The following is a 23,588-nucleotide window of genomic DNA, read 5'->3' on the forward strand; positions in this document are numbered from 1 at the left end:
TTTCTTTGTAATAATAGCTGTATTGAGTATTGTATACTTAATCTTTACAGCTCAATCAATGAGTCACTGTTTTTATTTATGTTTTACTAAGACATAAACTGAACCTCAGACTCATGCCCAAGCCAGTTAGCAGTAGAGTTAGAATGAAGCATTATTGAAGACTCTGGTCTCCTCTAATTTTCCAGCAAAGATCAACCACTTGGGGCGCCTGGGTGGCTCAGTCTGCCTTCAGCTCAGGCAGGTCATGCGTCCTGGGATTGAGTCCCATAGAGGGTGAGGGAGAGGCAGGCTTCCCGAAGGCATCAATCCCAGGACGCTGGGACTGAGCCACTCAGGCACCCCTCCATGTGGCATTTTAATGTAGATTCAAGGGGCATCTGGGTATCTCAGTGGGTTAAACCTCTGCCTTTGGTACAGGTCATGATCTCAGGGTCCTGGGATCGAGCCCCACATCTGGCTCTCTGCTCGGCAGGGAGCCTGCTTTCCCTCTTTCTCTGCCTGCCTCTCTACCTACTTGTGATCTCTCTCTGTCTGTCAAATAATTAAACAAAATCTTAACAAAAAATAATGTAGATTCAAATACTTGCGCATAAAATATCCTACATACTGTTGTTGTTTCCAGTCACTTTTCAAATATTTAAGAATCTACACAGGTGGGTAGGATTATCTCTTGATTCATATGGACCATTTGGTTTATAACATCCAGTGATGATCTCTAATCTGTGGTTCCAAGGTCAGTTCTATGGGATAGCTCCTCAATGGATATTAATAGTATTCTTTTAAAATAGTTGTGAAGTTAATTTTCTTTTTACCTAAAAGGAAGACATTTAAAAGATGTATTGGGAATTTCCAAAAGGGATTTTTATATGCAGCATTTTCTAGGCTTATTTAACACCAAACCCTTTGTTCATAGAGCAAAACTATACCAATAAATTGTTGAATCTAGGCATAAAGGAGAACAATTTTGTATACATCTGTGAGCTGATAGTTAGCTACCAGTAAGTGTAGGTAAGGAGGAAGGAACCTTGGGTATCTGGCTGCCTGAGTCTGTAAAACCTGTGACTCTTGATTTCAGGCTTGTGAGTTTGAGGCCCATGTTGGGTGTAGAGGTTACTTAAAAAATAAAATCTTTTAAAAAAAAGGGGGGGGGGAGAAGGGAAGGAAGAAAGCAGTAACCAGGAATACAAAGACCAGACAGTTTTGCCATCCAGACGCTCTGTAACTTGGGAAAGCTTTTTCACATCACTAAGCCTTTTGTGCAAAATGAGGGGTTGATTTACTCTCTTCGGGACTCTGGGATCATGACTCAAGCTGAAGGCAAGATGTTTAACCTCCTGAACCACCCAGGCGTCCCTGCTCTTTCCGACTTATCTTTAATCCTTAATGGGAAAATTAGAAACATTCCAGGTATTCTCAAACAAACAAAATGTTTTTTTTTTTAATTTTTCTGAATTGAGAATTTTTAAAAACTTGTCTTCTAATAGGAATTAAATTATATTGGGAAGCAGTATGGCATAGGAAGGAAACTGGACTTTGGATATAGTTATTCTAGGTTTCAGTCTCAGCTCTACCACTTCTTGTTATTCCTAGACAAGGATATTCTTAGGTTACCTAACCTCTTGAATCCGTTGGCTTTCTCAGTGGTGAAAATGAGGGCTTTATTACTTATAATGCCTATTACATAGTATTAGGTGCTTAGGAAATGGAAGCTGCTGGTATTTAAATTTTTTTTAAAGATTTAATTAATTTGACAGAAAAAGAGCACAAGCAGGAGGAGTGGCAGGCAGATGGAGAAGGAGAAGCAGGCTCCTTGCTGAGCAGAGAGCCCAACATGGGGCTCCATCCCAGGACACGGGGAACATGACCCGAGCTGAAGATAGGCCCTCGACTGACTGAGCCACCCAGGCACCCCATCTGCTGCTGTTTAATTTAGGGGAGCCCAGTAATTACAAATAATAAAGATCTGAATATAAGAGTTTTAGTAATAGATAGAGGCTGTATGTGATTGCTTCCTGAAAGGACCTCAAATTCCATTTCTCTTGCTACTACTAGAGAGGGCATATTGCTTATTGCATACAGCAAAGGTATCTGTGTGGTAGGAGGGAACAAAAATCACTGGTTTTTGTCAAATTTCTCTCTGGGAATAACTGAAAACAAGTTATATCCATCCCCAGCAACTTAGAGCCAACACTCCAATTGGAATTTAGAGAGTACTTAAATTTCAACTGAGATTTCACATCAGCCTCCTTCCTACAGTGTCTGTTAGATTAAACAGATGAGGTGTAGGAAGAGAAACACTTCTTAGGAAAGCACTCTAGTGATTACACTTGGGTAATCTAGAGTGTTACCTAAGCCCTATCCAAGTAGTTGAATGAGACAGCTAGGTAAAACACTACACCATTTATTGTTTATAATACCTTCCTTGAATCATACTTGAGATAGGTCAAGGATTTCAGTATTTTGGAAGTGGGTTGCCAAGTGGTGTTGCTGTGCTCTTGTCTTCTGAGAGGAGGAAGTTAGACAAAGGATGGAATAGGAGAAAGATGTAGAATAGTCCACACACATTCCTCTAGTTCTATATTCTGTATCTGTATTCTATATCCTCTAGTTCTATGTTCTATATCCAGAAGGTTATAGAACAGTCCACACACTTTCCTCCTCTTGGGAGAGGAGGAAGTTAGACCAAGGATGGAAAAGGAGAAGGATATAGAATAGTCCACACACTTCCCTCCAATTTCCCCAGTGCATTTTGCTAATTAGAGATTGGTTGGGGTTCAGGGTATTTTTTGCTCTAAAGATATATACCTTTCTCCTACTATTGCTATAGATCAATTACACTTTTGTGTAAATTGTTGTAATTAATGCAGTAGTATCCTAAATCCTTAGGAGAGCAATTAATGGAAGAGGAGTTATCTCTGAGAGGAGGAGAAAGGAAGGAAAGATCATCTCAGAGCAAGGGATATTTCTCTGTCTCAGAGCAAGGGATATTTCTCTGTAAGACAGACCTGGATGCACCTTCCCAGTAGGGGATTTATAATAGCAGTTGACATTAGATGCTGGCCCTGGGAGATTAGAGGGAGAAAGAGGTCCCAATGTTAATGTACAGGTGCTAAAATTAACTTTTATTTCCATGGCAGCTGTTTTATCCAGTGCCATCTCAAGCCACTTCAGATGTTAGTAGATCTAAATGTAAACCAGAGTTCTGAAAAGCAAGCCAGGTAGGAGATAAAGGTTAGCAGATTTAGCTGAACTTTTTTGAGCACTTACGGTGCTACCTGACTTGGTGTGGGGTACATGCACATAATTCTTTTTAGAGTCTTAGTATTCTCAACTGCTGATGGGTATGATGGTAATATCTGTCTCATAGGATTGTTGGGGAAAATGTAGTAAAGATGGCTAGTAGCCTGACGCAAAGTAGGAGTATGTGATAATGAGAAGAACAATATTTAAAATTAAATATTTTAAAAATACTTAAAAACTAGAGAGATGGGGTGCTTGGCTGGCTCAGTCAGTGGAGTCTACAACTCTTCACTTTGGAGTTCAAGTCCCACATCATGTAGAGATTGCTTGAAAATAAAAATCTTTAGGGGCACCTGGGTGGCTCAATTGGGTAAGCTTCTTGGATCATGATCTTGGGGCTGTGAAATCAAGCCCCAAGTCGAGCTGCACACTTAGTGCAGAATCTGCTTCTCCCTCAGCCCCTCCCCCTGCTCTCTCTGGCTCGCTGTCTCAAATGAATAAATATTTAAAGGAAAAAAAAAACAGGGATAAAGTCAATTATTGGCAAAGGAACAGGATTCATTTGTTCAAACATTTTCTCCTCCTCCTCCTCCTTCTCCTCCTCCTCCTCTTCTTCTTCTTTCTTTCTTTCTTTCTTTCTTTCTTTTCTTTTCTTTCTTTCTTTCTTTCTTCTTCCTCCTCCTCCTCCTCCTCCTCCTCCTCCTCCTCCCCGTCCCCCCCCTCCTCCTCCCCCTCCTCCTCCTCCTCCTCCCCCTTCTTCTTCTTCTTCTTCTTCTTCTTCTTTATTTTATTTATTTGAGAGAGTGAAAACAAGATAGATCATGGTGGTAGCAGTGGGGCGAGGGGGAGAAGCAGACTTGCACTGAGCAGAGAGCCCAATGTGGAGCTTGATCCCAGGGCTGTGAGATCATGACCTGAGCTGAAGCAGATGCTAAACCTGCTGAGCCACCCAGTCACCCTTGTTCAAATATTTTCTGCTATTTGCTGAGGCACTTCACTGCATCTTGAAGATAATATAAATAAATGGGTTCTCTCTACAAAAGAATGTTCCCTTTTTAAAATTTTATTTTTATTGTTTTTTAAAGATTTTATTTGACTTAGAGGGAGAGCACAGCCAACCCTGGGATCATGACCCCAACTGAAGGCAGATGCTTTACTGACTGAGCCATTCAGGTTCGCCCCCCTTTTAAAATTTTAAATTCCAGTACAGTTAATATGTGGTGTTATATGAAAAAGAAAGTTCCTTTGAGTGCAGGCGGGGTGGGGGAAAAGAGGGACACCTGGCTGGCTCAGTGCATAGAGAGTGTGACTCTTGATCTGGGGGTCATGAGTTCAAGCCCCTCATTGGACATAGAACATATATATTTTTTTAAAGTTCCTTTTAAAAGTTCCTTTGCAAGTTAAAAAGTTTTTAATTTTAAATTAAAAGTTCCTTTTAATTGAAATAAATTAATTTTGGAGAAGCTGGAAACCAGTGACTAAGGTTATTAAGCCCAACATTTTCTAAGTTCTCTGTTTTACCTGTTTTCATTAAGTGTCAGTAGCCAAACATTATGTTCTTGAGAAGGAAAGAATTGGTTGCAAGCTAATGTAATATCTGTAGCCAAAACTGCTACATTTTTTGTTCGAACAAAGCTAGTGTTGCAGAACTCCCTTTGGCACCAGGTGAGAATGAATACTGGCTTGAGACATATTTAGCTTTTTTTTTTTTTTAGATTTTATTTATTTATTTGACAGAGAGAGATCACAGGCAGGCAGAGAGAGAGAGGAGGAAGCAGGCTCCCTGCTGAGCAGAGAGCCCAATGCGGGACTGGATCCCAGGACCCTGAGATCATGACCTGAGCCGAAGGCAGCAGCTTAACCCACTGAGCCACCCAGGCGCCCCAGATATTTAGCTTTTGACTCACATTGAAACCAGCCCTGTTTAGTGTAAATTGAAATAGTCCTTTCAAAGTGCATTTTGGCAATATGTATCAAGAACTTTAAAAATTAGGTGTATTCCTTGGCTCATAATTTTAATTGAACCCTAAAGGGAGAAATTCTAAATGCAAAGAAACTTTACAAGCAAAAATATTCATCAAAGTGCTATTTTAATAGTGGAAAATCAGAAGCAATTGTAACATCTATATGTAAATTGTTTTGGCCAATTGGAATATTATATAACTAATAGTTACTTAGTGTATTAAGTAAGAGTGCTCAAAATTGTATGTATCAAGGAAAGAGGAGTCTCACAGGGGAGAGAAAATACAGAAAGCTTCTCACCTGGTGACTGTAAGCAGTGATGTGGGAGGTGGGGGGGAGGACTGGTTAGTGGAAAGGGAGGAGGGGTAGAGGGATTGGTTCCCAAGCTAGGTGAGAAAATACCAGAAGAGTCTTACAAAGATCAGAAAGCAAAAGTAGATGGATTCTTCTCAAGATGCTTGTAGTCTGGGAAAGAGAAGCAAAGCCCTTTAACCAGTTCCTTCTATAATTAAAAGTTTGGATGGAGATTGAATCAAAACCCCAAATTCAGGGGCGCCTGGGTGACTCAGTTAAGCATCTAACTCTTGATTTTGGCTCAAGTCAAGATCTCAGTCAGGGTCTTCACCCTGTGTCAGACTCTGTACTTAGTGGGGAATCTGCTTTTCTTCCTCTCTTTCCCTCTGTATCTCCCCATCACTCGCGTGTGCTCTCTCTCTCTCTAAAATAAATAAATAAGTCTTTTAAAAAACCACTTGCTTTTTTACCAAAGGTAAATTTTTCTCACAGTTTTGCAAAAATTATTTCAGCTGTTTTCCTCATTCTGAGTAAATAACATGGTCTTCTCAGAAAACTACCCTAGATTAATGTTCTCTCCCCTGCCTTCTTCTCAGACCTTATCTGCCAGTTTGCCAGATTTGTTCTGCCTCAGAAGTTCCCCCCCTACTTTTGGTTTTTCACTTTCTTTTCTTTTCTTTTTTTTTGTTTTTAAGATTTTATTTATTTATTTGACAGAGATCACAAGTAGGCAGAGAGGCAGGCAGAGAGAGAGGCAGGCAGAGAGAGAGGCTCGATCCCAGACCCTGGGATCACGACTGAGCCAAAGGCAGAGGCTTTAACCCACTGAGCCACCCAGGCGCCCCAGTTTTTCACTTTCGAGTAAACTTTCTACTTCAGAATTAGATTTATGGAGAAGTTGGAAAAATAGTACACAAACCTCCCGTGTCTCTTGCACTCAGTGTTTCTTATTAACATGTTACATTATTAATTTGGTACTTTTGTTATAGTTAATGAATCAGTATTATTATTATGGTGTATTTATTATTAACTAAAGTTCGTACTTTAATCAGATTTCCTTAGTTTTTACCTAATGTTCTTTTTTCTGTTTCAGGATCCCATCTAGGGTACCACATTACACTTAGTAGCTGAGTTTCCTTGGGCTCCTCTTGGCTGTCACTGTTTCTCAGACTTTCCTTGTTTTGTATGATCTTGACAGTTTGGGGAGTATTAGTCAGGTATTTTGTAGAATGTCCCTCAGCTAGGATTTGTCTGATGGTTTTTTCATGATTAGACAAGAGTTACTAATTTTTGGAAGGAAGACCACAGAGGGAAAGTGCTTTGTTTATGTACCCTTGATAAGATGTAATAATGTGAACACAATTTATCACCATTGACATTGACTTGATTACCTGGTTGTGGTAGTGTTGGGTTTCCCAGCTGTATAATTAATCTTTTCCCCTCCTTTTCCATACTGTACTCTTTGGAAGAAAGCCACTGTGCGCAGCTCACACTTAAGGAATCCAGGGTTATGTTATATCTCCTTGAAGGCATAGTTATCTACACAATTATTTGGTGTTGTTTTGCACAGGATATTTGTTCTCCCCCATTTATTCATTTATGTATTTATGTGGACTCATGGATGTTTATTTTGTAGTATAATCCATGACTATTTTGTTACTCAAATTGTACTATCTTTGGTTACTGGTAGCTCTTTGAGTTGACTCCTCTTGATATACCCCCATCATTGTGGGGTTCTTTGGGGGCACTTCCTTACTTTCTGGCGCTAGGAGATTCTCTAGGCTTACCTTATATATTTCCTGCCCTAGTCCTAGGATCACCCATTTTTCCAGGGTACGTGGTTCCTTTTTTTTGGAGAATGATGTTAGCAACCAAAATCTGGATGTTAATGGGTGCTTGCTACTGGGGTGTGTGTTGTTGCTTCTAGGTCCTCTCAGTTGATGGAGCAGGGGTATACATATGTATATACAAAGAGTTTCTCTCTCTAACCATTCTATATTAAGCTAAACAAGAGTTGATTCAGATGTCTCCAACTCTAATCCATTTCCACATGGATCATTCTAGCCTTCTCCCCTTGGTTTCCTGTAACTTCCTGCTTCAAACACTGAGGAAACTGACTTCCCCTCATCTGTTTACTTAGTTGTTCAGTTCCTGTATATGTTGATAGATTTAGTGGCTTCAGAATTAACACCCTATGGCAAACACCTTTATCACCTGGAGAACAGCACTTATGTGCAGTTTCTTTTGCCTTTAGTCTTAATAGACTCCACTCATTTCCGCAGCTATGTAGGTCCACACCTTTCCCTTTCTTCACCTTCAGTGAGGTTGTTTCATATATTTATAATACGATTAGATTCTTTCATTGTAATTGGTGTTCCATCCTAGGATCCTCTGAACTTTTAAATGATCTTTTTAACTTCATGCATTAAGATTCACTCTGCTATGAAGTTCCATGGGTTTTAACAAATGCATAGTGTCACGTATCCATTTGTCAGAGTTTTTACATTTGTTGTCCTGCCTAGAATACTCTTCCTGCATGTTTTTCCATGACTGGACCCTTATCTTTCATCAGTTTTCTGCTGAAATGTTAGCGCTTGTGGAGGCTTTCCTTGAACACTCAATCCAGAGGAATCTCCTAACCTAGAAAAGTGTTCATTTTATTTGCTCTATGTGTGTGGTTTGTTTTGTTCAGTCTGCCTCTGGTAGGATATAAACTTAATGAAAAAAGGAACTGTATTTGAACTGTATTTGTATACTGGATATCTACATTGGGGTGGTGAACATTTGTTGATAGATGAATAAGTAGTCCTGTCCTAGGTGTGTCCACATTGCTTGTTCCTAGTGCATGGCTTTAGTACTCATTAGTAGTTATGGAAAAGCAGGCTTATTCAGTTGGGCTTCCAGTTCACCCTGATTCACTACTTACGAAAGAGTTTTGCTTGCAGATTAGGTTAAGTATTTCAGTATATCGAAGATGTGCATTTTTTTTTCTCTCCTATAATGTCTATAACTCTTGACTTTTCTCTCCTATAATGTCTATAACTCTTTTTTTAAATTAGTAAGTGACATACAGTATAATCTCTCGTTGTTTGTAGCACTGTACAGTACCATGAATTGCCCAGCCCAGTGTATATTAGAATTCATTAAGAAGCTTTAAAAAAAAAAAAATTCCCAGACTTGACATCTGACCTACCTTCAGGAAAATTCTGCACATTTATGTTTTTAACACCCAGCTTAGCATCTAGTCAGAAGTTTTAGGGATTTTAAAGCCCTAGGGTATTAATACAATGAGATCTGGTGAGACTGTCTGGAGGATTTCAGCTTATAGCTAGTCATCAAAGCATATACAAAAAGGTCTTTTTAAATAATTAATTAATTAATTTTTAAAGATTTTATTTATTTATTTGACTGACAGAGATCACAAGTAGGCAGAGAGGCAGGCAGGGGTGGGGGGAGCAGGCTCCCTGCTGAGCAGAGAGCCTAATGCGGGACTGGATCCCAGGACCCTGAGATCATGACCTGGGCCGAAGGCAGAAGCTTAACCCACTGAGCCACCCAGGCATCCCGGTCTTTTTAATTTAGACTAACTTTTTCTGTAACTTTTTAGGTCCTTACTGTGTCCTAAGTAACTACTTCTGTAACTTTTTAAATTCTTACTGTGTGCTATAGATACATTCCAGACACTGCTCTCAAGGCATCTGTATGTTCTAATAAGGCAATAAAGTGAGTATAAATAATCATAATAGAAGGCAGAAAATAATACGTAGATAAGAGAGATAGGAAACAATTTAAAGCAGTGACTGGGGCACCTGGGTGGCTCAGTTGGTTAAGTGTCTGCCTTTGGCTCAGGTCATGATCCTAAAGTCCCAGGATAGAGTCCCACATTAGTCTCCAGACTCAGTGGGAAATCTGCTTCTCCCTCTGACCCTGCCCCCTCTCCTGCTCTCTCACTCCCTCTTTTATTCTCTCTCTCAAGTAAATAAATAAAATCTTCTTTAAATAAAGGCAGCGTGGCCATTCACCCAGAGAAGAAGGTGAAAGTGGAATTTCATTTTTAATGACAGTGTATACAGAGGAGGGAAAACCCTGGATATCCCAGTCTCCTGCAGAAGGTCTTGAGGAAATTGGAAGTTAAGGGGGAGCCTATTAAAAGTCAGTAGGCAGGGGCACCTGGGTGGCTTAGTTGGTTGGTCGTCTGCCTTCAGCTCAGGTAATGATCTCAGGGTCCTGGGATAGATGAGTCATGCATCAGGCTTCCTACTCAGCAGGCAGCCCACTTCTCCCTCTGCCCCTCCCCCTGCTCATTTTCTCTCTCTCTCTCTCTCTCTCTGAAATAAATAAATAAATAAATGAATGAATGAATGAATGAATGTGTGTGTGTGTGTGTGTGTGTGTGTGTGTGTGTGTTTTAAAGAAGGCAGTAGCCAAATTGATGAAAGGCCTAGAATGGTCAGAAACTAAAGGCTAGACTGTTAGAGCTGTCAAAGTCAGTGTTTCTTTGTTTGTTTTTGAAGAGGGCACACGGGGGCAGAGGGAGAGAGAATCTTTTAAGTTTAACGCTCCACACCCAGGGCGGAGTCTGATGGTGGGGCTCAATCTTATGATCTGAGTTGGACTCTAAAGCAACTGAGCCACCCAGGCATCCCTCAACCACTGGATCTTGTTAATAGAGCTTTATAGTAATTAACAGAACTTAACAATTTTAATTTTGAAACTTGTATAGTATTTTATTTTATTTTATTTTTTTTTTTTTTTAAAAGATTTCATTTATTTTTTAATTTATTTGACAGAGAGAAATCACAAGTAGGCAGAGAGGCAGGCAGAGAGAGAGAGAGGGAAGCAGGCTCCCTGCTGAGCAGAGAGCCCGACGCGGGACTCGATCCCAGGACCCTGAGATCATGACCTGAGCCGAAGGCAGCGGCTTAACCCACTGAGCCACCCAGGCGCCCAAAACTTGTATAGTATTTTATTTTTTTGACAGAGATCACAAGTAGGCAGAGAGGCAGGCAGAGAGAGAGGAGGAAGCAGGCTCTTGGCTGAGCGGAGAGCCCAATGCAGAGCTTGATCCCAGGACTTGGAACCACAACCATAAACACTTTTTCTTATCTAAATTTATATAGTAGTGGGTTTTTTTTTTAAACAACTGCATAACTAAATAATTCAGACTTAGGTTTTTTATTTATTTGTTTTTTATAAGATTTATTTATTTATTTGACAGAAACAGCAAGCAAGGGAACACAAGCAGGGGGAGTGGAAGAGGGAGAAGCAGGCTTCCTACTGAGCAGGGAGTATAATGCGGGGCTCAATCCCAGGACCCTGAGATCATGACCTGAGCCAAAGGCAGATGCTTAATGACTGAGCCACCCAAGTGTCCAAGGGTTTTTTTGTGTTTTTTTTTTTAAGATCTAGAAAGGACAACCAGTCCAAATTAAGCTCCTTATGGTGCGCATAAAAGAAGCTAAAATCTTTTAGAATTAAATCCTAAAGAGTTAAAATGTGTCTGGTCCATTTTTACAGGGCAAGAACCTCAGGCTCCTTCAGGAGTCCATATTACCACGTTATTGTGAGGTTGAGATCAGTCTCTTTCTCCTGCTGCTTGCTGGTTGTTAAGAGAAATTTCTTTAGAATAGAGACTCTGGGGCGCCTGGGTGACTCAGTGGGTTGAGCCGCTGCCTTCGGCTCAGGTCATGATCTCAGGGTCCTGGGATCGAGTCCCGCATGGGTCTCTCTGCTCAGCAGGGGGCCTGCTTCCCTTCCTTTCTCTCTGCCTGCCTCTTTGCCTGCTTGTGATCTCTCTCTGTCAAATAAATAAATAATAATCTTAAAAAAAAAATAGAGACTCTGTATCTCTTGGGCATAGTAAGTAGTACAGAGAATAGATAATAGCAATAGACATTTGTTATGTGAAAGGATGGATGGATAGATGGATTTGGCTTTTGTATTAGACCTCAAAGGAAGTCTAGGATTTAGCCCGCTGGAAATTCTGGTCATTAGAACATATGAACTGTTAGATTTATTAAGTATTGGCACATCTAAAGGGAAATAGAAGATAACCTAGAAAGCTAGGCTGGGGCCGTGTAATACAAACACTTGAATGGCAGGCTTAGCGTTTTGGAATTTACTATGCAATCAACTGAAAAGTTTTGAGCAGAGGAGTAATACACATACATGCATGTACATGTGCACACACATACAGGCAGAGTTAGAAGGAGAGAGAAAATGATTTGACAGTTCAGTTGAAGGGTTATAAGAGCTTGATTAAAGATGCTGGATCTGAGAATAGAAATGTGGTTATAGATATAATACAGAAAATGGTTAGAACTTGATTGCTGACAAAGTGTGGAGTTAAGACATAGAGTACTCAAAAATGAGGCTGAGGTTCCCAAGGTCATCTTTGCCTGTGTGAATATATGGGTGTGTGTGTGTGCGTGCGCGTGTGTATATGTGTGTATATATATATATATATACACATACATATATTTTTTTTTCTTAAGTTTTATATATCTGAGAGAAATTGAGAGAAGGAGCAGGGGAAGGGGCAGAGGGAGAGAGAAAAGCAGACTCCCCACTGAGCAGGGAGCCTGATGTGGGGCTCAATCTTAGGACAGGATCATGACCTTGAGCTGAAGGCAGGTGCTTAACTGACCCAGGCCACCCCACCTGTATATTTTGGAGGGTGATGACATTAATACATGTAGTGGTTTTATGTTTTATTTTTAATTTGACAGACAGAGATCACAAGTAGGCAGAGAAGCAGGCAGAGAGGAAAGCAGGCTCCCTGCTGAGCAGAGAGCCCAATCCGGGGCTTGATCCCAGGACCCTGGGATCATGACCTGAGCCAAAGGCAGAGGCTTTAACCCACTGAGCCACCCAGGCGCCCCTATCATGTAGTGGTTTTAAATGATGCATGTGAGATACTGATGCCACAGCTTGGTGGGTGTGTTGAATAGGCTATTGGAAGTATGCTGCTGAACTTCAGAAGAGATGACAGGCCCAGCGATTAAATTAGGAGTCATCTGGGGCACCTGGGTGTCTCAGTGGGTTAAAGCCTCTGCCTTGAGCTCAGGTCAGGGTCCTGGGATTGAGCCCCGCATTGGGCTCTCTTCTCAGCAGGGAGCCTGCTTCCCCCTCTCTCTCTGCCTGCCTCTCTGCCTGCTTGTGATCTCTGTCAAATAAATAAAATCTTTTTAATAAATAAATAAATAAATAAATTAGGAGTCATCTAAGTAGAAAGGGTGGTTGACGACTAAGGATAAAATGAGATTGCCAGTGGAACACCTGGGTGGCTTAGTTGGTTAAGTGTCTGACTTGTGGTTTGGGTTTAGGTAATGATTTCAGGGTCATGAGATTGAGCCCCATGTCGGGCTCTGTGCTCAGCATGGGGTCTGCTTCAGATTCTCTCTCCCTTTTCCTCCCCTGTTACCTCTCTGTAAGTAAGTAAAATAAACAAACATAAAGTAAAATAAGATAAAATCTTTAAATGAGATTGCCAGGGTGGGGTAGGTATAGAGAGATGAAAACCCGGGGATGCATCTTTAGGGAAATGCCATTTAGAGGGGTGGCAGAAGAGGAGCCAGAGAAGGAACAAAGTGAAATCGGAGAACAGTCCAAGGAGAAGGGAAAATACTTATCATAGGGAAACCTGTGAATAACAGATTCAGTTTTACACAGTTCATATTATAAACTAGGTTATATGCCAGTAGGTAAAATGATGTAAGTTATTGGAAGGCATTACATTTTGCAGGAAACCTATGTTATTTTTTTATTATGTATTATAAGCAGAACTGTTGTTGAACATTAAAGAATATTTTGCTGGACCCAGTGGTTGAAGGAATCTTTAATTTTTTAAACTTCAGTTTGAGAGGAGAAACTGATTTTAATCAGTAGTCATTTAATTGAAAGCCCTGAAGTTTTAAAGGGTAAGAAACTTTCCTTTTTTTATTTTCCTATGGGAGTAACACCTGCTATAAAAGACTAGATAAATTTTTAAAAAAGATTTTTATTTATTTATTTGACACACAGAGATCACAAGTAGGCAGGGAGGAGGGCAAAGCAGGCTCCCTGCTGAGCAGAGAGCCCTATGTGGGGCTCAATCCCAGGACCCTGGGATCATGACCTGAGCCAAAGGCAGAGGCTTTAACCCACTGAGCCACCCAAGTGCCCCCTAGATAAATTCTGAATAGTGACATTTTTACCATACTTGAACATCTGTCTTCAATACTTTCCAGTGTAGTTTCCCAGCAGCATTCATTAAGTATAAAAGGTAAAAATATAAATTTACTGTTGGTTTCTCCCTAAGTAACTTTTTGGTTTTTCCTTCTTTTCAGGATTTGACTGGCATAGAATCTATGGATCAATGTCGCCATACCTTGGAACAGCATAACTGGAACATAGAGGTATAGTAAGATTCATTCTGAGCTTATTTCTTTTCTCCTGGTTTGATAATGAACCAAAGACATGTATTTTTTCACAGCAGGAGTCCTTTCTCCTCATAGTTTTGTTTTGTTTTGTTTTAATTTACAACTCTTTAGTGTTTAAAAATAAATGTGTTGGGAAAGGTAAAAATTATGATCAAAGTCTGTTACAATCTTTTATAAGATGGTGATGAGATCCCTCTGTATAGTGCCCCTCTCAAATTTTTCAGTGACTCTTCAGGAAAACTCGATTTTTATATATTTGGTTTGTAACCAAATACCTTAATATGAACTTTCTTATTACATATTTTATAGCTTATTCTTTTGGATTTTCTAGGTAGCTCTGTCATCTGCATCTCAGTGATTTTTTTTTTTCCATATATAGATCTTCTGTTTCTTCTACTTGATCATTGAATTTCTAGAACTTCATAAACAGTGTCACTTAATAATGGTAATAGTAAACATTGTCCTCACTATAATGCCTCTAATGTTTTGTTATCGAGTGGGATGTTGTTTTGACCTAAGTCACTAGAAATTAAGCTCCATGAGAGCTTTTGGTTTTGCTGACTGCCGTCTTCTGAAACATTCTAGAGGGGTGCCTGGGTGGCACAGTCATTAAGTGTCTGCCTTTGGCTTAGGTTATGATCCGAGGATCCTGGGATCGAGCCCCACATCAGGCTCTCTGCTCAGCTAGAACCCTCCTTCTCCCTCTCCCACTTCCCCCACTTGTGTTCCTGCTCTCACTGTCTCTCTGTCAAATAAATAAAATCTTTAAAAAAATTATAGCATGTCATAGGCTGTCAATAAATATCTGCCTACTATCTTCCAATCTTAGTCTATTCAGAAGATCTCTGTTGAGATTACATTTTAATTATAGTATGTTATTTGAATAGTGTTCTAGATTTATGAAAATATATTCCTAAATGATATTTAGTTATTTAGCACATTTTTAAGCAATGAAATTCTAGGCTCTGTTACTATACCAAAGAACAAGACTAAAATCCTACTCTCAGGGAGCTTAATTCTAGATAATTATAATTCGTAATAAATGCTGTGAATGAGTAGGAAATGTCACAGGAACTCTTGAGTTTTTTTAAATAGGGTGGTGAAGTAAGGCGTTTCTGAGGTGGCTATATTTGAGTTGACACCTGAATGATGAAAAGGGATGGTGAATGTGAACATTTGGGGCAGAGAATGCATTTTAGGCTGAAGAAATGATGTTGCTCTGTATAATTTTGTGCTATTTCCTTGTTAAAATTTTTATTTCAAGTACGTGCTGACTTTGTAAGATGACTGTCTTGATAAGATGAATCAGGAATGGTACATAGCATAGATTTGAAAGAAAGTACTTCAAAATTTGTTTCTGTCAGTTCTCTATTAACTTTTTCATGTTTTCCCCATCCATAATTTCTTTGCTACATCTTTCTTTTTTTTTTAGTTTATTTAAATTCAGTTAATTAACGCATAAAGTATTATTGATTTCAGAGGTAGAGATCAGTGATTCATTAGCCTTATGTAATACCAGGGCTCATGATGTCATGCGCCCTCCTTAATGTCCATCCTGCAGTTAACCCATCCTCCTGCCTTCCTCCCTTCCAGCAATCCTCAGTTTGTTTCCTATGATTGAGTCTCTTATGGTTTGTCTCCCTCTCTGATTTTGTCTTTTTATTTTTCCCTCTCTTCCCCTATAAGTCACTGTTTTGTTTCGTAAATTCCACGTATGAGTGAAATCGTATTTCTCTGATTGACTTATTTTGCTTAGCATAATACCCTCTACTTCCATCCTCATCATTACAAAAGGCAAGATTTTGTATTTTTTTATGGCTAAGTAGTATTCCATTATATATATATATAAAATATATGAATTATATATATATACACACACACATACATATGCTACTTCTTTATCCATTCATCTGTTGATGGATATCTGGCCTCTTTTTGTAGTTCAGCTGTTGTGGACATTGTTGCTATAAACATTGGGGTGCAGGTACCCCTTCAGATCACTACATTTGTGTCTTTGGGGTAAATACCCAGTCGTGCAGTTATAGGATCATAAAGGCAGCTCTATTTTCAACTTTCAACTCTATACTATTTTCCAGAGTAGCTGCACCAGCTTGCATTCCCACAAAAGAATAAGAGGATTCCCCTTTCTCTGCATGTTCTCTCGCCAACATCTATCATTTCCTGACTTGTTAATTTTAGCCATTCTGACTGGTGTGAGGTTGCTACATCTTTCTTCATAAGCTTACTTAGGAGATTTTCAAATTTTTTTTTTTTAGCTTAGGCTGTACAAAGTAGCATATCTTTTCTCTCTCTTTGTTCTGTGCGCCCCTCTTCTCATTGTTGGTTCTTTTTTTTTTTTCTTTTTGTCAGAGAGGGGGAGAGCGCGTGTGCATGCGCACACAAGCAGGGGGAGTGGCAGACAGAGGGAGAAGGAGAAGCAGACTCCCCTCTGAGCAAGGAGCCTGATGCAGGACTTGACCCTGGGATCATGACCTGAGCTGAAGGCAGATGGTTATCCGACTGAGTCACCCCATTGTTTTTTGTTTGTTTGTTTGTTTGTTTAAGATTTCATTTGTTTATTTTTTTATTTATTTGAGAGAGAGTAAAAGAGAGCTCTTGAGCACAAACAGGTGGGCAAAAGGAGAGAGTGAAGCAAACTCCCCACTGAGCAGAGAGCCCAGTGCTGGCCTTGATCCCAGGACACCAATATTATGACCTGAGCAGAGGGCAGAGACCTGAGCCACCCAGGAAACCCTCATTGTTTTTATTGTTTTCCTTTTTAAAAAAGGAGACTTGGTGGAGATTGGTTTATTTTATTATTTGTTTGGTTTATAAAAAGCTTTTGTATTTATCAGTTCTTTCTGGTTTTGTTTGTTTTGTTTTTGTTTTTTTATTTAAGAAAAATCTGGAGTGCCTATGTGGCTCAGTCAGTTATGCATCTGCCTTCTGCTCAGATCCTGATTCCAGGGTCCTTGGATTGAGCCCCAGATCTGGCTCCCTGCTCAGTGGGGAGCCTGCTTCTCCCTCTCTCTCTGCCACTCTCCCTAGCTATTCACACTTTCTCTCTCTCAAATAATAAAATCTTTTTTAAAAAGAAAAAAGAAATCTACACGTTTTTGTATATTTATATTCTTTTACTTAGCATCTTGATTTGATTTTTATAGCTTGGTTTATTTATGTTCTTTCTTGCATTTAAGGCTATGAATGTTCTTCTGAAAATAGCCTTTTAAAGTTTAGATTTTTTTCTTTGACCCAGAAGTTATTTAGGAACATATTTGGAATTTTTAGTAGCTTGTTTTTTTGTTTTTTGTTTATCCTTTTCATATTAATCTTTCATTTTATTTCATATAGACATGTATTGAGGTCCTTGTGGCTTAATAATGTTCCATTAACATTATGAGGTGTATTTTTAAGTTTTTAAAAAATTTTTTTAAAGATTTTTTTTATTTGGGAAAGAGAAAGTTAGAGACAGAGGAAGAGCAGAGGGAGAGGGGAAAGGGGAAGGTCAGAGGGAGAGGGAGAAGCAGACTCCCTGCTGACCAGGGAGCCCAACATGGGACTCCATCCCAGGACCCTGAGTTCTTGACCTGAGCCAAGTTCTTGACCTTAACCAACTGAGCCACCCAGGTGCACCAAGATATATTTTTAACTTAATACTTTAAATTTAGAGAAAAATGTAGAGAGAAGGTGAAAAGCCATGTACCTACCATCCAGCTCCTGATACCCAGGCATTTTGCAATCCTTGTTTTAAACTTTTTTTAAACAAATATGGATAAAACTATCAACAAAACTAAAAGGAATAGGAGAAGATATTTGCAAACAGTGTATCTGATAAAGGGTCAGTACCCAAAATCTATAAAGAATTTGTCAAACTTAGCACTCAGAAACCAAATAATCCACTTAAGAAATGGACAGAAGACATCCAGATGGCTAACAGACACATGAAAAGATGCTCAACATCATTCATCAAGTCAAAACCACGATGAGATACCACATCACACCTGTCAGAAGGGCTAAAATGAACAACAAGAAAGAACAGGTGTTGGTGGGCATACAGAGAAAGAGGAACCCTGTTGCACTGTTGGATGGGAATGCAAAGTGGTGCAGCCACTGTGGAAAATCATGGAGAGTCCTCATAAAGTTAAAAGTAGAACTACCCTGCAATTTAGCAGTTACACTATTAGGTATTTACCTGAAGGATACAAAAATACAGATTCCAGGGCACCTGGGTGGCTCATTGGGTTGAAGCCTCTGCCTTCGGCTCGGGTCATGATCCCAGGGTCCTGGGATCGAGCCCCACGTCGGGCTCTCTGCTCAGTGGGGAGCCTGCTTCCTCCTCTCTCTCTGCCTGCCTCTCTGCCTACTTGTAATCTCTGCCTGTCAAATAAATAAATAAATAATCTTAAAAAAAAATACAGATTCCATGGAGTACATACACCCCAGTGTTTATAGCAGCATTGTATATATATGGCAGGATTATCAACAGTAGCCCAAATGGCCATCAGCTGATGAATGGATAAAGAAGATGTATGTGTGTGTGTACACACACACACACACACACACACACACAGTGGAATATTGCTCAGCCAACAAAAGGAATGAAATCTTGCCATTAGCAATGATGTGGATGAGACTAGAATATTTTACGTTAAGCAAAGTAAGTCAGAGAATGATAGATATCATATGATTTCACTCACATGTGGAATTTAAGGAAAAAAACGGATGAACATGTGGAAGGGGCAAAATTAGAGGGAAACAATCCATACGAGACTCTTAATGGCTGAAAACAAACTGAGGGTTGCTAGAGGGAGGTGGGTGGGGGATGATCTAGATGGGTGAAGGGCATTAAGAGAGGGCATTTGTGATGAGCATTGGGTGTTACATGTAAGTGCTGAATCACTGAATTCTATTCCTGAAACTAATATTGCACTGTATAGTAACTAACTGAAATTAAAATAAAAATTTGAAAAGAAAAAAAATGTGTATATAAAAATATAAATGAAAAACTAGTAAAATAAACACATATGGGTAAAATCACACCCCATGTAAGTTGCTTGCATGTCATTCCTCTCCAACACCCGCACCTCCTTTCTTTTCCTTCTTTTTTAAGAAGTAATCGCTGTTGACAACTAGGTGGTTATCAAGGAATGTGTTTTTTGTTGGATAAAGATTTGGTGTCTGTATTCAATCAAGCTTATTTAACTGTATAATTAAAATCTGCTGTTTCCTGAGGCGCCTGAGTGGTACGTCCGTTTAGCATCCAGCTCTTAGTTTTGGCTCAGGTCATGATCTTGGGGTTCTGGGATTGAGCTCCACATTGGATTTGTTTCTCACTGGTGATGTCTTTTTTTCTAATTACAAAAACAGTACATGTCTACCCCAAATTTAAGATACAGAGTTGATAAAGTTTAAAGTGAAAGTTCTTGGGGTGCCTGAGTGGCTCAGTTGGTAGAGCATCAGGCTGTGATTTCGACTCAGGTCATTATCTTGGGGTGTGGGATTGAGCCCCACCTTGGGCCTGGAGCCTGCTTGAGAGTCTGCCTCTGCCTGCTCCCAGTCATGTGTTCACGCTCTCTAAAAAAGATTTTTTTTAAAAAAAACTAGGCAGTGTCCAATGACATCTAATTTAACTGTTGCAATTTAAGACTATTTGCTTAGGGGCCCTAGATGGCTCAGTTGGTTGGTTAAGCATCTGCTTTCAGCTCAGGTTATGATCTCAGGGTCCTGGGATTGAGCCCCATGCCAGGCTCCCTGCTCATCAGGGAGTCTGCTTTTCCCTCTCCCTCTGTTCCTCCCCTCTCGTGCTTTCTCTCTCTCAAATTAATAAAATCTTAAAAATAAATAAATAAAGTAAAAGTTCTTGGTAATCACATTTAAGATAACCATATTTGATGTTTTAGTGTATGTTCTTCCAGACCTTCATATATATGTAACTCGGCTTAGTGTACTGATAATATATGTATATATTTTTCCAGTGTTAATAACAAATATGTCAAAGAAATTCTAATCTTTAGTACATGCTGTGGAAAGGCAGGCCATGGTGCAGATAAACTATATTAATAAATTTTATGTTTTAGGGCTCCTGGGTGGCTCAGTGGGTTAAGCCTCTGCATGGTCTCAGGGTCCGGGGTCGAGGCCCGCATCCGGCTCTCTGCTCAGTGGGGAGCCTGCTTCCTCCTCTCTCTCTGCCTGCCTCTCTCCTACTTGGGATCTCTCTCTCTCTGTGTCCAATAAATAAATAAAATCTTTTTTTTTTTTTTTTAAGATTTTATTTATTTATTTGACAGACAGAGATCACAAGTAGGCCGAGAGGCAGGCAGAGAGAGAGAGAGAGGAGGAAGCAGGTTCCCTGCTGAGCAGAGAGCCCCATGCGGGACTCGATCCCGGGACCCCGAGATCATGACCTGAGCCGAAGGCAGCGGCTTAAGCCACTGAGCCACCCAGGCGCCCAGTAAATAAAATCTTTAAAAAAAAAAATACTATGCTTTATTCTTAGGGAGACACTTTCTAATTTTACAGTTTGAATATTTGACACAGAAAAACAAGTGCCTGTTAGAGCTTTCTTGTAATATCTCTTATTATCAGATGATACTTTTTGCTTTAAATTCTACCTTGATATATTAATATTGTTGCGCCTGCTTTTCTTTATTGATTTTTTTAATTACCTGGCATAATGTTGACCATCCTTTAATAGGAAATGACTTATTATAATATTAAAAGCTTGTTGCAAAATACCTGTGTACATGTGCATACCCACACAGATAAAGAATTCCGAAAAGCATAAAGAAGAAAACCCTCTCCCTTAATTCCACTACTGGCATTAAGTTTTAGTGTATGTCCTTTTGGACTTTTTATATTTATTTATATGACTGTAGATTGAAATATAATTTTCTTGCTACACTAGTGGGATTATGCCATCTTTACAGTTTTTTTCACCTTAATCTATTTTAGTAACTCATAAAAATAACACATGAAATACATTAAAATAATCCTGGCTTTAAAAAGTTTAAAGCCTAAAATGAAATATGAAAAAATTCCCATTCAGATCACATTTCTATTACAATCTTTTAATCCTAAACCCCTAATAAAATAATATTAACATTTTTAAATGTTTCCAGATATTTTTATGCCTATCTAAAAATTTATGTATATATTTCCCCCAAATAATCCAGAGGTTCTTGAACTTTTTCATGCCACTGTTTACACTTAAGAATTTGAGAACCTCCATAGAGCTTGTTTATACTGGCTTTTATCAATTGATATTTATTACCGTATTACAAATTAAAACCAAAAAAATTTTTAGCTCATCTTAAAAATAAATCCATTACATGTTAACATAAATTTTTGCAAATCTCTTAAATGTCTAGCTTAATAGAGAAAAAAATCTGGATTTTCATCTGCGTTACCTTTAATCTGTTTTGATACATCACTTTAATTGAAGTATGTGAAGAAAATCTAGTTTCACCCAATTATAGTTGAAAATGAGAAAAATACTTCAATAACCTTTCCATATAACCATGGTTGTTCTCTGATACATGGCAGTTTCTTATTAGCTGTGATATGGAATTTGAAACCATATGAAGGAACTTTCCACTCTTTTACATTGAAATCTATTGATCTTTCTTGCACTTGTTGTTGTTGTTTAGTTCTTATGAATGATTTTTTTTTTAAGGTTTATTTATTTATTTTAGAGCGAGAGTGCATATGTTAGCTAGGGTAAGGAGCAGAGGGGGAGGGACAAGACGACTCCACACTGAGCGTTGACCTCTTTTGGAGCTTGATCCCACAACCCTGAGATCATGAACCCAATTGAAATCAACAGTTGGATGCTCAGCTGACTGAGCCACCCAGGTGCCCCATAAATGTCCTTTTTATTTTTATTTATTTATATTTGTTATTTTTTTAAGATTTTATTTATTTATTTGACAGACAGAGATCACAAGTAGGCAGAGAGGCAGGCAGAGAGAGAGAGGGAAGCAGGCTCCCTGCTGAGCAGAGAGCCCGATGCGGGCCTGGATCCCAGGACCCTGAGATCATGACCTAGCTCAAGGCAGAGGCTTTAACCCACTGAGCCACCCAGGCACCCCTATAATTTCATGTGTTAATAGCACCACCATACTCATCAGAAAAGCTTTTAAAAGGCGTTAGGAAATCACCAAGTTTACAGTGGCAAATACAAGTTTTCTAAAATTCTAATTTTTGCCTAGAAGCTCTAATTTATCATTGACAGTAATTGCTTTCAGTTGTGGGTTTTAAATGACAGCTTTATTATTGATACGTAATTCACATACCAAATGGTTCACCCATTTAAAATGTGAAATTCAGCAGATTTTAGTATATTCACAAAGTTGTGCAGCCATTACCACCATCAGTTTTAAAACATTTTCCCAAAAATGTTTTAGAATATTGAGACCCTGACCCCCCACACACCAAAAACCCCATACCCTTTAGCTATTACCCACCTACTTCTATCCCTCCCTGTTCCTAAGCAACTACTAACCTACTTTCTGTTTATAGATTTTCCTTTTCTGGACTTCCATGTGAGTGGAATTGTATATGGTCTTTTGTGACTGGCTGCTTTCACTCGATATTTTCAAGGTTCATCCATGTTCGCATGTATCAGCACTGCATTCCTTTTTTTGTGTTGTGGTAAAATAAACATAAAATCTTACCATTTTAACCATTTTTAAGTTTACAATTTTGTTACATTAAGTACAATTACATTGTTGTGATAATGGTAATGCTGTCCATCTTCAGAACTTTTTCATAGTCCCACACTGAAACTCTGTACCTATTAAATTTGAACAATTATTTTCCATTATCTTCTTCCCCTGCCTCTGGTAACCATAATTGCATTTTTTGTCTCTATAGAATTTGGCTATTCTAAATACCTCTTATAAGTGGCATCAGACAGTATTTGTCCATTTATGTCTGGCTTACTTCACTTAGCATGTTGTTTTCAAGATTTATGTATGTCATAATATGTATCAATACTTCATTCCTTTTTATTGTCAAATCACATTCCCTTGTATGAATATACCACAGTTGATAAATGCTTGGGTGTTTCCACTTTTTCCATTATCAGTAATGTTGCAGTGAACAGTAGTATACAAATTTTTGTGGAGATTATTTCATTTCTCTTGGATGTATATCTAGGAGTGGAGTTGCTGAGTCTTGTGACAACTCTGTGTTTAACCTTTTGAAGAACTGCCAGACTGTTTCCAAAGAGGCTACACTATTTTACATTCCCAGCAGTAGTGTATGAAGGTTCCGATTTCTCCACATCCTTACTAACATTTGTTAATCTTTTATATTATAGTCTTTTTGTGGATGTGAAATATTTTCTTGTGCTGTTGATTTGCGTTTTTCTGATGGCTAATTATATAGAACATTTTTTGTGCTTGTTGGTTATTTATATATCAGTGGAGAAATGTCTATTTAAGTCTTTTGTCCACTTTTAAATTGGGTTATTATGTTTTTGATGATGAGTTCTAAAAACATAAGTTTTTAATGTTTTCTTGATACCACACTCTTTTTTTTTTTTTAAGATTTTATTTATTTATTTGACAGACAGAGATCACAAGTAGGCAGAGAGGCAGGCAGAGAGAGAGAGAGAGAGGGAAGCAGGCTTCCTGCGGAGCAGGGAGCCTGATGCGGGGCTCGATCCCAGGA

General features: G+C 39.0%; 1 protein-coding gene across 1 annotated transcript in view; it reads left to right on the plus strand.

The window, feature by feature from the left end:
* The window catches only part of FAF2 (Fas associated factor family member 2), a 64,136-nt gene that overhangs the window by 20,208 nt on the left and 20,340 nt on the right, over positions 1-23,588 (plus strand). The window contains exon 2 of the mRNA XM_059174358.1: positions 13,824-13,892. Within this exon, the coding sequence (XP_059030341.1) occupies positions 13,824-13,892 (69 nt within the window). The remainder of the gene's footprint in view (positions 1-13,823; positions 13,893-23,588) is intronic.

This window comes from Mustela lutreola, chromosome 5 (genome assembly GCF_030435805.1).
Source record: "Mustela lutreola isolate mMusLut2 chromosome 5, mMusLut2.pri, whole genome shotgun sequence".
Lineage (NCBI taxonomy): Eukaryota > Metazoa > Chordata > Mammalia > Carnivora > Mustelidae > Mustela > Mustela lutreola.